Raw genomic sequence first — 15,484 nt, 5'->3', positions numbered from 1 at the left:
CTGCTAGTCAGCTTTGCTGCAGGGGCAGAGGGCAAGGCCATTTCAAAGCAAACCATTTCTAAATGGATAGCACACTGCATCCATTTCTGCCACAAACACCATGGGAAACGTACCCCAGAGGGGATCAGAACACATTCCACTACGGCTACATCAACCTCTACAGCTTTTCTCAGGAGAGTCCCTACCAGGGACATCCTGGAAGCTGCAACCTGGAGCTCTGTACAGACTTTCACCAAGCATTACCACTTACCTATCTTTTCTAAATCCAGATCTGGATTTGCCACAGCAGTCTCACAGGGTCTGATTGCAAGCCCTAATGCTTCTTAACTACCTCCACCCATCATCAGCTTTGAGAATCAACCCAAATGTGATGACTGCAACATTGAAACATGAAGAACATGGTACAGTTGTGTACACTTACCATGAATGTAGATGTTCGAGAGTATTCACTGTTGCAGTCCTGGTTACCCTCCCTCCAGCCCCCTGACTTCTCTTTGTTTCTACCTATCTTTTCTGTTTGGCATATCTTATACCACTGGTATTTGCTTTTTCCTGGGGGTGTTCCATACCATGTAATTACTTCCTATTTTGCGGGCTCCTGACATCTGGGACAAGAAAAACTGATGTAATGGCGTCAGCTGCATGTTTTATACCCCTGATGACCTGACGTCATGGAAGAAGTGACAGCATCAGACACAGAAATGCCAAGACTCTTGTATTCAGGCCAACCTGCAGGCAGATAACCCAAATGTGATGACTGCAACAGTGAATACACTCGAACATCTACATTTATGGTAAGTGTACACAACTGTACTTTCTTGTAACTTTTCAAATAAATTACACCCTTGACACAAATGTACAATATTCCTTTCTGGCAAAAAGTTTACTTCAGCCAGGGCCCTTGGAAGTGGTGCATTTTTGCATGCTGCAAAAATAGGGTGTTACACATTTTGACTGTTTGTCACACATTGCTATGGTCTGTGTTTCACACTGGCCACTTGAGACCTATGTGCCCTACAAGTATTTCTTCAGCCATATGCCACTAACGGAACACTACAGTCCACTAACAAACATCACATAAAAATCAATATAACCAAAAAACAAGCTGGAGATTTCCTCTTCTCGAATTATATAGGTAAAATCTGGAATGCACTACCAGAAAACATTACAATGGTTACATCACTAGCCAATTTAAAACAATACTAAAAACGCCACTTATTCATATACTGCGGTGGTGGTGCTGCGGTAGCGTTGTCGCCTCACAGTAAGACGTCCTGTTCGATTCTCAGCTAGAGCGTCTTCTGTGTGGAGACATGTTTGAATGGGCGTACCTTCATTGAAGGTTGTGCGTCAGGGCCGGCAACTCGGCACGTAAAAATCTACTGCCAATGATGAGCGGACTGGAGTTCCGCTGTGGCGACCCCTAACCGGGAAAAGCCGAAAGACACAACAACTAAAAAAGTCACTTATTCAATAAATGGCTGTGTCCTTGCTCTGCACCAGTCTAACCTTTCCCTCTGACTGTGCTGCTACTTTGTTTCACTTACTACTGACAAATCCATCCCCTCTGTCTGTTCTGTTGACTATGTCTCTTTGCATACTAACACTCCTTAGTACTATAACATTGTAGAGCTGATGGTATATTAAGACTTGACATTTCAATTTCTTAGTAAACTGTGTTCAGAATTTGTTTGTCATATTGGTCTCTCTGTTTTCTTAACCAGAAAGGTTTAATGATGCAGTGTCTCTCTACTTATTAACCTTCTGATTATATCGATTAGGTTAAGAAATTACTGTGCGTTAGCTAAACTGTGATATTCTTTAACTAGTCTGTATGTATAACTGCTTGTCCAAACTATCTAGATAGTATTTTAACTTCTGTGCCCTATATATTCTGCATATGTATTGTATTTCCGTATGTTTCAATATGGAGCTTTTCTCCCCAGGCCTCCACTGAAAAAGGACATGTGTCCAGTCAGACTTTCCCAATAAACAAATGTAAAATAAAATAAATAAAATGAATTTCCCAACTCAAATAGACCAGCAAACAGGGGCGGCCCGTGCTATTGGACTGCAGCCCCCTCAACTGAAACTAAAAGAAATAAAACTAAAAACAAATAAATAAAGAAAAAAAGTTTAAAAATTCGCGGACTTCGCGCATGCGCAGTAGTCCAGACTGCTACTGCGAGTCTCTGCGCATGCTCCAGGCAGTCCTGATAGGGAAACATGAGGAACGGAGCTCCCAGAAGTCTATGCAGTTTTAAACTGCATAGACTCGCTGGGAAAACACATCGGGGTCAGACTGCAACACCAGCAGTCTGGAATTGCTGCAGTCTCTCATCGGGAAGATCTCGCGGGTGGGTCTGGAGTTGCAGGCGGGGTTTGGATCTCGCGGGTCTGCATTGGATTTATGGAGAAAGGACATTGAATTTATGGTGATTTACTTGCAGGTAAGTGTTTTGAATTTATGTATGGTGAGTTTACTTGTGTGTGTGTGTGTGTGTGTGTGTGTGTGTGTGTGTGTGTGTGTGTGTGTGTGTGTGTGTGTGTGCGTGCATGCGTGTGTGTGTGTGTGTGTGTGTGTGAAAACGCCCCAGTTGCAATATACTGGTGGTTAGACTCATGGCGGTGTGGTAGGGAATACCTCAGGCTTTGAACCCTGTATGCAGGTGTTAAAGACTTGAGTTCCCTACCCATCACAGAGATTGCTACTTTCACCATGTTACTTGGTGCTTTAATAAAGCTGAATATAAATTATAATTAGAACTGCAGTGCAAGGAGAGGTGGTTTGAGTTGAGTGCTGCTTGTTTTTCTTATACTTGATTTTGACTGGCATTCCCGTAATGTATTTAAAAAGTAATTTATTTTTTCATGCCTCGCAACCTTTTTGTTTCCATCTAGATATTAAGTAAGCTGTCATGCAGCCAATGCATTTAAATATTTTTATCCTTTTACACTTCATTTGTCTTGATTGGACTCTCATAATGAGGGTTTGGCACCCAGGGCAGCATATTTAATTAAAGTTAGTTTTTGTGGTTTTGAGCATAGCTCCTCCCCTTTCTAGTTGGCCACACCCCTTCCCATTGACCGTACCCATTCAGCTATCCCCTGCAGCCCCCCTTTGATTTGAAGTCACCAGCCACCACTGCCAGCAAACACTTTTTGCCACAAGATGAATAAACCCAGTCCTTCTAATATAAAAACATAGTAGAAGAGACTCACAAGTGCAATGCTACTACAAACCAGTTAAACAACTATCTGGAAATCCTTTGCAGAGGGCGATTTTAAGATGGTCTTACAGCAGTAACAATGAGTAGAAGAGCAATATTTTTACAAAAATACAGTGAAATGCCCAAATAAATGCAGGAAACCGTAGCAATCAAAACACTTAGCTTTGCCTGGATGGCACTGGATCGAAGTGAAACACTTGGAACACAGGCTAGGACACCAAGTTTTGCTGACCAGTAGGAAAATGAGCAGGAGACAATATGTGGTAAAAGTGGTTTACTTAAGAGCATTTCTGGTTTGCTGAGTGAGCAGAGACAGTATCATGTATCTGTGGAATATCAGTGAATGGGAAGAGTACTTAAATAGTTTATACAACTGACAATAGCAATGCAAGAGGGGAGGGAGGGACTTTGGAAATCAGATTACCATAAGGAGAGGAGGCCAGAGACAGGAAGAAGCAGGCTAACTTGAGAGGGATCCAGTCAAATAAAGCCAATGGGGCTCTTTCAGAAACTTTAGCGTAATGTCTTTGTGGGGGGATGTGCCACACACAGAACAGGGGAACAGAAAGCACTAGAATGCAACTTTAAGTAGTTAAACGATAAGCAGATTATACAATTGTATGAGCAAAACTAGAATATCAACACTACAAAAGCACTTTAGCACAAATCCTAGAAAAAAACAATGCTCTCATTTTTGAAATTTTTGAAAATTCCACTACATTTTAAGATGCCAGACTATTTAGAAATGTCCAGTAACAGTGTTTATGGAAAAATGCAGTAGTAATATTTAGATAAGCCTCACGTTTTGCCATAGCTGTGAATGGATGTACAAGATTGGGGCCCAGCAGGGCTTAAAATACAAAAGGGTAGCTGCTATGAGTAATTCTACATGCGGAAGTAGAGAAGTGCAGTATAATGTAGCAACACAATCTTCCCACAACTGCCAGTTAAGCTACAAGAGTCCCAGAACAAAGTAAAAATGCAAGCAGATAACTTTTTGGGCTAAACATTTTTTCTGCTCCCACCCCTCCTGACTCTCCTCTACTTAACCATATCCTATCCATCTCCTCTAGTTTCTCATAACTCTGATCCCCCTCCTCTACTTCTCCACACCCTACCTACCTGTCTTTCAATTTTCACAACTATGATCCCCACTGTCTAGTTTTCTACCTAATTTTCCACCTACATCTATGCTCCTTACTTCTTCCTTCTATACCTATATGTTCACTCTACCTGTTAGTCATCAATTTCCCTCTTCTCTGTTTCTTGTTTCTTTTGTAATGTGACTTGAGAAGTTCACTTGTGTAGACTATGTAAATATATATATATATATATAGAGAGAGAGAGAGAGAACCTTTGATTGCCCTGTAAAAGCATTTTATACTATTATTTCTTTTGTTAGTACATCTCTATATACTCTGTAACATTTTGTTGGTGTGATTGTCTGATTACTTTATCACTTGTTAACCTTGTTGAAGCTTTTCTCCCCAGGACTCCATTGAAAACGGGCTCCTTTGGCCCAATGAACGATTCTGGTAAACTGTGAAATAGAAATAAAATAAATAAAACATAGTAAAAAGCAGAAAAGTACAAATAGTAAGTACAATTTAAATATTTAAGCAGAATTGAAATAGTTCTCTTTCCTTTTTGATGACAACCTTGTTACTCACAGTTCATGGCTTTCCACACCTATCCAAGTCTTGCATAAAAGACTTGGCTGACCGACTGTTTGTGTAGATATTTTTTTCAAGCAATTCCAGATAAGAAATCACTTTACTTCAGGTTACATTAAAATGTTTATAAAAGTAGGTAATGGAGTATAGTTTGCCTGTTCATTTAATGGGAGAGCAACATACACCAGCAAAAAGTTAATGTGGTCAGTATGTCACCAACAGCCATTGATGTATTAGGAAGGCAGTTTAAAATCAATAACTTCTATCAAAAGAGAGCAATGGATAATTAATCAAAGGCCTTCATGTTGTTATGTCACTTTATTTGTGTGTGGCAGAAAGAAGACCCCCCCCCACCCTAATGTAGTGCTACCTCATTCCAGTTATTCCTACCCATTCAGTTGTCTAGACAACACATGAAAAATAAAAATGTAGTCAGTGACTTAAGTACTTAGATTGCTGGCTTCCTCACTTTTGATCATCATGTAATAGTGCTTGTCAGGAAATCTTTATATGTAGCCCAGCTACCCACCAAAGGAATATCGACAAGGTCTAGGTCAAAAAAGGTAATCACTCCCTTATACTTGGCAGTGACCAGGACAGTTGTTGAGATGCATCTCACTAAACATATCAGACAATTAAAAAGACCACAGAGGTTCTTAAAAAAGATCACAGGCTTAAAGGCCTTGAGTACCAAAAGATGCTGAAAGCTCTGTTCCTTTGTTCTGTATCTTACACCTTTAAGGGCCTTTTCTGTCTCACTTACCCACAATATTAGAAACCCAATTGTCCTGCACCTCCAGTTTTCCACAAGTCCAATATCTTCACCAGTGCTAGAACCAGGGACCTAAATCTTCACGATCAGATAAAAAATGATGAAAGGACAGGTTTGTAACCTACCACCTCCCCAAGCCTCAGGAATAAACTTCCCCTGCATGCTAAGCAATGCGACTCAATGTTATCCTTTAAACATAAACTAGATGGCTGAATGGATATCCACAAATGTACTCCAGGATTGATCAGTATGGCCCTCTTGGAGGAAGGAGGTGCTGCTTAAGGGAGAGTACTGGCAAGGTGAATCTGGTCATAAGACTCAGTGGCCTTGGAATATCTATGAATCTGTTAACTGGGTCTTTATAATTTCAGTTTCCCTTTTATATTTGTACTTTTACATTCCTTTTTGATTGCAGATCATAGCTGTTGAAGGTTAAGATTCTGTTTGGTTTGTATATAGGAGGAAAAACACTGGATGTCCAAAAAGCATGTGGATGCTGCTATTTAGAAAAGTTTGAACATTGCTTTGTTTTTACTTAAATAATGCTGTAACCATCATCTACAGGAAAAAGTTGCTGAAGAGTTGCAGTTTAATTATGTTTGTTTTCTCCTTCTTTCTTTCTTTCTCATTAACAGGGACCTGAACCATTCTGATTCAGATTCTTCCATCTCCCAGCTGAGTGAATTATCACGTGGCCCAAGCTCTTTGGGCTCCATGCCCAAACTTCTGCTCGCAAAGCCTTCTTTATTACATTTGACTGCCGAAGAATCAATCATAAAACAAGCAGCATACTCACCCACACCTAATGGAGGCAGCAAGCTCACTGAAGCTGTTGCTCAGGATTCTAGGTCAGAGTGTACCCAAGACAGTCCACTACTTATGAAGAAAATCCCTAATCGTGGCATGGAGAAGTCAGCCAGCCTTGGGGAAATAAATAGTGCTGTAACAGTATTAACTCAGTCTGAATCTTCAAGATCCTTAAGCCCAACAATCTGTGAACCTGATACCCCATCTCCAACATCTGATTTAAAAGGTAGCAGCTCAAAGATTAGCCGTATTCCACATTTGCCTCAAAAAAAGTATGCTGCAGAAGATGACAACAGTTCTATTGGGGATGATATGGACTCTGCCCTTGGCAAGAAAAAACACCCCTTTAAAATCTTCAAGAAACAGAAGAAGTAAATCAGCTGTTCAGCAGTTTTGGCTAGGTGTAAATTAACAAGTTTTTTTTCAGGGAGGGAAGGGTTTGGGGAATCTTGCAATAGCTTTAAGAAGAAAAGTAAAACTTTATTTGCAAATCTGTTTGGAAGATGGAACTAATCATTTATGGCGGGTACAGACAAGTTGTTTCTGATGAACATCTCTGGATTTTTACCCATGTGGTTAATCCATTTATGTCCAAGAAGAAAGAGCTGTTTATCCTTATTTATTTACAGACAGCTGACTATCTTCCTGCATCTTCAGTGGGACTTTCCACTCCACTCAGCATGCCTTAGATTTATTCTTCTGTACCAATACAAGTGGAAAAAATGAAGATGTATTTGCTCCTTTTTATCATTGATGCATCTATGTAAGCAAGAATAAAAAAGCAAGTAAAACAAAGAAAAACATCTCTATATATTTAGATTGCTTCCAAGAAGCCAGAGCTCACTGTAACTTCAGGGCAGCATCATTAGGATGAATGGAAGAGAAAAATGGCTTTCGTTAACCTTCTGTTTTTGTTGCAGTGAGCTGTACATGGAATAAAGATGTCAGTCATAACAGCATTTATTTTTAAACTCTTAACTGTACCTGACCTGAATGCCAGGTATAATGATGGTGGGATGGAACATTATTTTGGTCTGGATTTAAACAAAATATTCACAAACTGAGGTTATCACATTTTCTGTTTAGGCTAGCACCTGTTGTTAATTTACATCATGTTTTGGTTCAGTTTACTATTTTCAAGCTTATGTGTTGTCCCAGTTTGCGGTGTATTTTGCATCATGACTCAGTCCTGGCATTATTTTTATGACAGTTGACCTTCAGCTGATTATGTTTTACTCCTTTAAGCTTAGACCCAAAGCTTCATCTGCAGAAATAATTTGGCATTTTAGGAAAAAAATGTAGGGAAGTATTTCTAAACCAAGTCATTATAAATTTATTGTTTCATGTCTAAAGATTTTTTCATCATTAATGTCAAGTTTAACCAGTTGTCATTTTCTAGTTGTCACCTTTGAGTGTGTTTCTGGAGAAGAGGAGTATTTAAGTGGCAACATTTTGTTTGAAACAACAAGCAGCTTTTTAAACCACTTTGCTTACAGGACACTGTGTTCTGCAAAATTAAGGTGTGTAGGTATTCCTGATTTGTAATTGTTTACTTTATGCAGTCCAGTATAAACCAGAAAGCTTTCGAGCAAGATGGTTGAACTCAGAATTGGCACATCTGTCCAGCATTCTCCAAAACCATTAAATAATGCATGCACATAATAAGCCAATGCAGGCGTTATTAACGCAACAGTTGATCATTGACCACTAGATCAGTTGTTCACTGTAGTAGAGAGTTTAGACTTCTGTTGTAGCTTCAGCCTTCGGAAGTGGTGCTGGAAAGAAAGCCCAAAATAGAGAGTCTTTTTGAAACTGGCTCTCAGTGATAAATTTTAAGTTTGTTGTATATTGTTTCTCATTCCATTAAGCAAGTTATCATTTCCTGGTTGTCAGTTTTAATTTCTGCCAGAAACATTTCCTTTGTTGCAGCATTTATTGTTTTTAAATTGTTTAAAGTAGTGCAAAATAAACATCTTTAAAAACCAACACACGTACAAGTTTACTACATTTCAAAAAGCACACCTTATGCTGCAATGCCCATAAGACCACTGAGTATATTAGGGTAGCTATAAAATAAATTGTCTAAAAAAAAATGTGGTGTTGCATTAGTCCCTTTGTCAAGACATTATGCCAGAATCTAGTTACATTAGTTATTTTGCATAATAGATCCACGTCCAGTGAACTTCCCATTGACTAATGAGACCCACAAAAGAAAGCATTGGAAGAATGTGCATCATTGCAAAATATTAATAAAATTTAAGGATTTAGATGTGTAATGTGATGCAAATTAGGTTTATTTGCTACTCTTGCCCCTGATTTTATAATGTGGAACTTTTTTTGCCAGGTCTTATTTTAAGTTTTTGCATTTATTGTCTCTGTCAAGGTAGCCACTTTTTTCTTTCTCATGATGAGGCCTGTAATGAGGAGAGGCTGGCATTTCCTTGTTTGCAATTATGTCAGATGCTGTCTTCTTTGAGTGAAAACATCAAGTTAAGTTTCATTGCAAATTATAATTTTCCTTTTCTGAGATTACCGAGTGTTGGGGGGGACAAGGTGAGAAAGTATTCCCTTGAATCCAAAGTTGCATGACCTTAGAGTTTGTATGTTTAAAGTCAGAGGGGTTGGAGAAGTGTAGGTGTCTTGCCACCTCACAAAAACATTTTTTAATGTTTTTAACATTGACAGTTTACTGTGGCTGATTTTGTTTTTTTCATTGATGTGGAGCAAAATGCTATTATTAACCATGTTTCATCAGTTACCTTCTGTTAATTGCCCTTGAGGCCAAGTATGACACCTTGTTTGTTTTAACTTAGAGCTAAATGCAGTATTGGGATAGGCCCTCAGTTTGATGACACCATCAGTATCATACTTGCTGCTGATTCATTTTTAGAGAGAGAGAAAGAGGGGAAAAAATATCAAAAGAAAATATTAAATTGAAAGGAATCCCGTTTGTGAAAGAAAGTCCTGTAAAGAAAAAAAATACCTGAAAGAACTGAGAAGTAAATTCACGATAAAGATGAAAAGTATTTTTTGTGAAAAAGTTTGTCTTATCTCAGAAGTCCATTCCAGGACTTTAAATTCTTGATGTTTTTTTTTCAGAAGTAGACATTCCAGTAATGTCTGTATAGAAAAGGCACATTTGTAAATTGATATTCATTTCTGTTCGTCTGCACAAATTATTAGGGGATTTGCAGTGTGATGTGTGTTCAGTCAGTCTTTTTACTGAGTCTGAGCATCAGGTTTTCAGATCACCTTATTTAATAGAGGAGCCTTTCCCAACATAAATTTCCAAAGGGTTCCTGTTAAATTCCATGTCCGTTTTGTGTTAAACAGTGGCTGTATGGGTGTAATCTCCACTAACATCAACCTGGCTTATATCATCTTTGGTGACCATTTATGTAAGTTGGGATGCCCCAAATATTTGGCTACATCATGTTTCAATGAACTGTAGCTGACATATTCACCGATCATAGTTTTAGCATTGTATATTTTCACCCTTCCAATTTGTAAATGCAGGTACTGGATTATAACAACCTGTCTGGAAGGTGTTTAAGATTATAGGAGATTACTAGGCTTTCAACCCGGAGGTCATTCCAAGCCTGGCCATTTCATCCCAATGTAATACCGTAGAAATGTTAGTTGATACCCAATTTTGCAGGGTTGCCCATTTATTGCCTCATCAGCATTGTCTGTTAAACTTGGGACATTAATCATTTCATGAGTTTGACAGCTTTCCCAAGATCATATATGAACTTTTATTACTTGAATAGAGACCTTCAGATAGGGTCTGCTTTCCATTCTGTGCTTATTGATTTAATTCAGAACATTGATGTTGCTTCCCATGTGTTGCCTTTTCTGAAGACTTCATACAGGGACTTTCTAGGTTCCACTTAGAAATTGTTAACAGATGCAGCATTCTTAATAACAAATAAATCAAGAGTTAGTGATGTTGCATTTAAGATTTAAATATCCTCATGATAATTGTCAGCTGCCAGGTAAATGTAAATAAACACTTGCTTTCCTTACTTCGAGACTGATGTGAATGATGCAGATTTCAAAATGTTGAAAATCATTGTCTTAGAGGCATAACCAGCTTATATCTAAAGCTGCATATCGTGCTGCCTTCCAGTCTGCAAAATCCAGTATAACCTCTACAATGGGAGAGGAGGCATGCTTGGTTAAATGACCATCCTTTTCTAAAAAATACTTTACCCAAGATTAAAACTATTTCAATTTTTCAAGCTGCTGCTTTTTCTAGAGGCTGCTGCATTGGTATGGGAGTTAGAAAAAGTAATATATTGTACAATCTGTATGGCTGTATACAATTTTTCTGCATATCTTTTTTGCTTTTACTCTACTTTGGCTCACTGCCTGCTAATCATTAGCTCCTCTCAGCCAGAAGGCCCATTCATTCTTCCATTACTGGGGATGAGGGTCAGAGAGGAGACATTAAAACAGCAATCAGGAGTAGTTTTTCTTTTTCCCCCTTTAAGCTCCACATTTCGTACTGCAACCCAGTAACAGCCCTTGGATGGAGCACACAATGGGCATGTGCACTATACGGCCACTTACTTCTGCAAGAGATTGATGTCAGCAGAACACTTCTGTCCACCTGTAGGAGGTACCGTGTGCTTGTTACCCCAATCTGTAGTCAGGGCTGTATCCCTTAGGCTACTATGGATACTTTACATATGTTTTTGCTGATACTTCTTCCTTTTCTGGGAGCACTAAAGTTTCATTTTTTCAGGAACACTGGTGTACTACAGTTCACTTTATGTAGAGGACAGGCAGAAAGACTTCAAGGGGAGGATTACAGTTTAGACCTCAAAATAATACCCAGTCTAATTCTGTCTCCCTATTTCTATCTGATACAGACAGTACAGTAAAACGAGTCTTTTGTTGTCATTGCTCCAAAGAGGCAGACCCCTTTCCAGTCAGTCTGATGCTAACGGCCATTCCTAACTAGTCATCCTGTATAGTTATCTGAGGGCAGGAAGCAGTAATTTGTACCTTTGGTGCAAAATATCCACAGAAAAGTTGAAGGTGGTTTGGAAAAGCATATTGCACTGTGTAATGCCGAGGTTTCTTCCTCAAGCAGTTCTTACAGCATCAAAATGTTTACTAACAAGAGCGATGTCTGTCCTACAAAAACATGTTAGCCAAAGCTGGGATAGATGAAACCATATTCTGTGCCTCAATTTAAGTTTTTTTTTTTTTTTTTTTTTTTTTTTTTACTGAAGGTTTGTTTTACTTGCGGAGTGACATGATTTAACCTGGATGCCCATTTGGGATATTGTTTGTCTCTGAGCAGACTGTTGGTGCAGAAATTCAGGCTATTGACTTTTCAGTCAGGTCTTAACTTTTGTGGGGCCTGAATCCTCCTCATAGGCAGTTTCTGAGATTCAAGGAGAGAAATAACACTTTGTTTGTTCTTGCCCACCCATTCATATATGCATCTGCTTCAGAGGTATTCACAAAAGTGCCTAATCTCAGCTATTACCTCTCTCATAAAAAGAGGTTCATAAAAAGAGGTATGTGCATTTACTATAGTAATGGAGTTCTGTTTCATTCAGGCTTCTCCACAGCACTTATTGAACAGCCTGCTTCTGAGATCCTTTGGTTGGTATAATAGACTTAAAGAAGACAAAATTATATGCATTACCAACTCACCTGAAGACTTTTCCAAATGCAGTCTTAGATGCAAGTCTAACAAAAATTATTTGTGTCCCTGCAGAAAATTTGTAAGATAGTGGCATTGTTTCATTAAGCAGTGTGTCATACCATATTAGTGAGGACTTTTTTTGTACTGCTTGGCCATATTCCAGTTAGTATCATTATGATATGTCCGGTATGGGTCTTAAGAAAGTTTGAGTTCATACTTTTGAAAGATCAGAGAATAAACCATTTGGATCTCCTACAACTACATTTCCCATCTTTAGTAAAGGAATTGAAGTACTGATAACAGGTAGTACAGCTGAATCTAGACAACCATTATTACCATCTCATATTTAGCTTTCCTGATGACAATTCCTTTGGATTGCAGCTGGTGTGCTCATCTTTGAGATGTGCCAGTACAAGAGAACTGGTGCCGTGTTCAAAGAAAGATGCACATTATTGCAAAACAAATGCTAGTTGTATTCCAGACACTGATGACATTCAGAAAGGTTTTAAACACAGACATGATTAATACTGATGGCTCAGTAATCACATGATTTGTAAGAAGGCAGAACATCTTGCAGCTTTTGCAAGTTTGGGGGTTGGCATTATACATATATCTCCAGATGCTTTCAGCACATCTACAAGGATCTGGTAATCTACAGTCTAAGATAGTCAATTTATCTAGACTAAGAACAGCAATTTCATCCCAAAGGCATCTGTATAGTGCTCTCTGCCTGTTTGGGTAATGCTTAGTTTATCAAGTTTTAGACCAGACCCTAATATGCCATGTCAGACTGTAGTAAAACAGTATGGATTACATACAAAGGAGTAAAAGAACAGGCTTTGCTTAGCCTGAAAGGTCCATTTTGGCCCAGCTATTTTTGGTTGTCACACCTATAAGCAGGAGTGGCCTAACTTTCTTCACCTCTTCTCAGGAAAGAACTTCTTGCACAGCATCAAGTTGAGATGGTAATTCTTGCATATTAAAGTCTGCTGCTCATGGCTTGGCTGTTGGAGTTTGAATCCCATCACAGAATTGTTTTCTCTTCAGGTATTAGAGGCCCTTCAGAAAGGAAGAAAACCTTCTACTACAAAACTGTGCATGTCAAAACAGAAGAGATTCTCTCATTGATGTGAAGATCGTAATCTTACACCAGTTCAATTTCATCTTCTGGAGATCCCAGACATGCATACACATGACCTAGGGCACTGTGTTTTTATTATGTTTTACTGCATTGTCAGCTTTTCATCCTTGGGATCTTTGTTTCATTTCTAGCCTTCATGTCATTATTTTTCAAGGCAGTTTTGCATTTTGGTTCTTCTTAAAGAACCATGTACCCTCTTTAGATATAGACTTTCTTTCTGTAAACCATAACAAATCCTCCCTTTGAAAAGTGCCTTCGAAATTTCTGAAATGGAAGACCACCTTTCTGCTGGTGATCACATCAACAGGAATGGTTTCAGCTCTTCATGTGCTTATGTATTGTGAGCTGTACTCCATTTTTCATGAGTGAAAAGTAGTTATTTCTACCATCCCTTCGTTCATGCTGAGTGTTATGTTGGATTTTGCTGTGAATTAAAACGTACAATTCTCTGTTGCTGTCGTCATCCAAAAAGATGTAAGAAAACAAATCCTTAATGACTGCAATCATTTAAGGCAGCATCAATTTTCCAAAACGAAAAAATCAGCAGATTTGTTAAGTTTGCATGGCCTTTACTATGGAGTGTTAAACCTCTTCAGGAAGTGATTTAAGTCCATTTGACTTGATAAGATGCAGCCTCCATTGCCATTTTAAGAATAGTTAGCTTTACAGTCATTTGTAGTGCTGGTTATTGGTCCATGGTCCCTATGCCTAGCAAACACTGCAATTTAGATGTGGTCTCCAGAAGCAGAAGTGTTTTTCTACAGTATTAGTCTGAGGAGTGCTTGCTTGAGCTTCCACCTAAATTTTGGATGCCTTGATTGGTATCTTTCCCATACTCCATTCTGAAGACAGGGACATTAACATATTATCATGGTAGTCCACCGTTGAAGCATGTTTGTCTTCATTGTGGCATCCTTTCATTTTCCCTTGAACTTTCTTTTCTTTACAGTAGTTTATTTTCTGTTTAGTGAACTCTGGTGCTGTGCTGGTGTAGTAATTTGTCAGTTGGTGATTCTCAGCCTTGATAATTTTATATGGTCTTATCAGGGCAACTTGGAGTAGTGTTATGTCAGGGATGGTCTAGTTGCAGGTTATCGCAGTGTGATGGCTAAGTTGTATAACTAGTTACTGCAGCCTTCCAGCTTTCTCTTAACTGTGCCACATGTTTTATTATCAAGTGCTTGGCACTTGGAAGGTCAAGTCACACAATTACCATAACTTTACCACAAAAGTCAGCATGCCGAAAACTGTCATGCCCAAAATATACATTGAATGCCAAGACTCCCTACTGCTTCAGACCAGGATTAAACACTAACATGAGTCCGGAATGGGAGCAGGTTTGAATAGTCAGTAGTGACAATATTCAGTATTCCAACTGTTGGTAGGCCGGGTTCGCTCAGCTCGACTCAACCTATCGAGTGTCAAGCATTTGATAGTAAATTGTCACCCACCTTCCCTGAGCACAGTATTTGGATTAGCTTTTTTTTTTACTTGGAAAAAAAGTCCTCTTGATTTCAAGATGGCATTCTGATGGCTGCTTGGTTGATTTACACTTGAATCTGCATTTCCTGGAGCCAGGTCCTTTCCATCACTTTATCCTGAATATAGGCCACACAGTACAATCTTTCAGCCTTCTGTAGGACTCTGATTATATAAATATTTTTCATCAGACTCTGTCTTGCATGTCATTTTGTTTGTCCTCATTTCATTGAACAGATAATTACGTTTTTGTCATCTCTTAAGTCTTCTTTTCACAATTTCTTAGTTGAGTTAGTATGAATATTTGATTTCTATCACTTCAGCTTCCCATTTATCAGAGCTGCAGTGTAGTTTACTAGTTGCATACTGATGGTCTTGATTTTACTACAGAAAGTATTTTTTATCTGCCAAAAGAGCATCATTGTTAACCCCATCTTGGAATCCGCTTCAGACAAAAGTTTTTTGCAAGTTTTTTATTTCCTTTCTTTTTGCTGTTTTTACCAGTTTGTCATGCACCCACTCTCTCTTGCTTTTCTTCCACTTCCACAAAGTTTATTAAAAACACTAACATTTTTGCCTGTACTTTAAACATTACCCACAGAGCGATCAGTGAGCACATCTGCCCTCTACATTACAATCACCAGAAGGCCTCTTTTTCAAAGGTTCATATTGTTAAAGCCTTCTCCTTTTGTTATTAATCAGTATTTCTTGTGTAGGTAC

The 15,484-nt window shown here is 38.7% G+C and overlaps 1 protein-coding gene across 4 annotated transcripts in view; it reads left to right on the top strand.

Moving 5' to 3' along the window:
- Positions 1-8,468, top strand: part of STIM1 (stromal interaction molecule 1) — a 2,200,738-nt gene extending 2,192,270 nt beyond the window's left edge. For all 4 annotated transcript variants that reach the window (XM_044073040.1, XM_044073041.1, XM_044073042.1 and 1 more), the window contains one exon: positions 6,311-8,468. In XM_044073040.1, coding sequence (XP_043928975.1) covers positions 6,311-6,857 — 547 coding nt within the window. In that variant the 3' untranslated portion in view covers positions 6,858-8,468. The remainder of the gene's footprint in view (positions 1-6,310) is intronic.
- Positions 8,469-15,484: the final 7,016 nt, after the last annotated feature.

Source organism: Protopterus annectens, chromosome 5.part1 (assembly GCF_019279795.1).
Source record: "Protopterus annectens isolate FY-2018-M chromosome 5.part1, PAN1.0, whole genome shotgun sequence".
Taxonomy (NCBI): Eukaryota; Metazoa; Chordata; order Ceratodontiformes; family Protopteridae; genus Protopterus; species Protopterus annectens.
The sequence above is the reverse complement of the archived record's forward strand: the minus strand, read 5'-3'. Positions and strand labels throughout refer to the sequence as shown.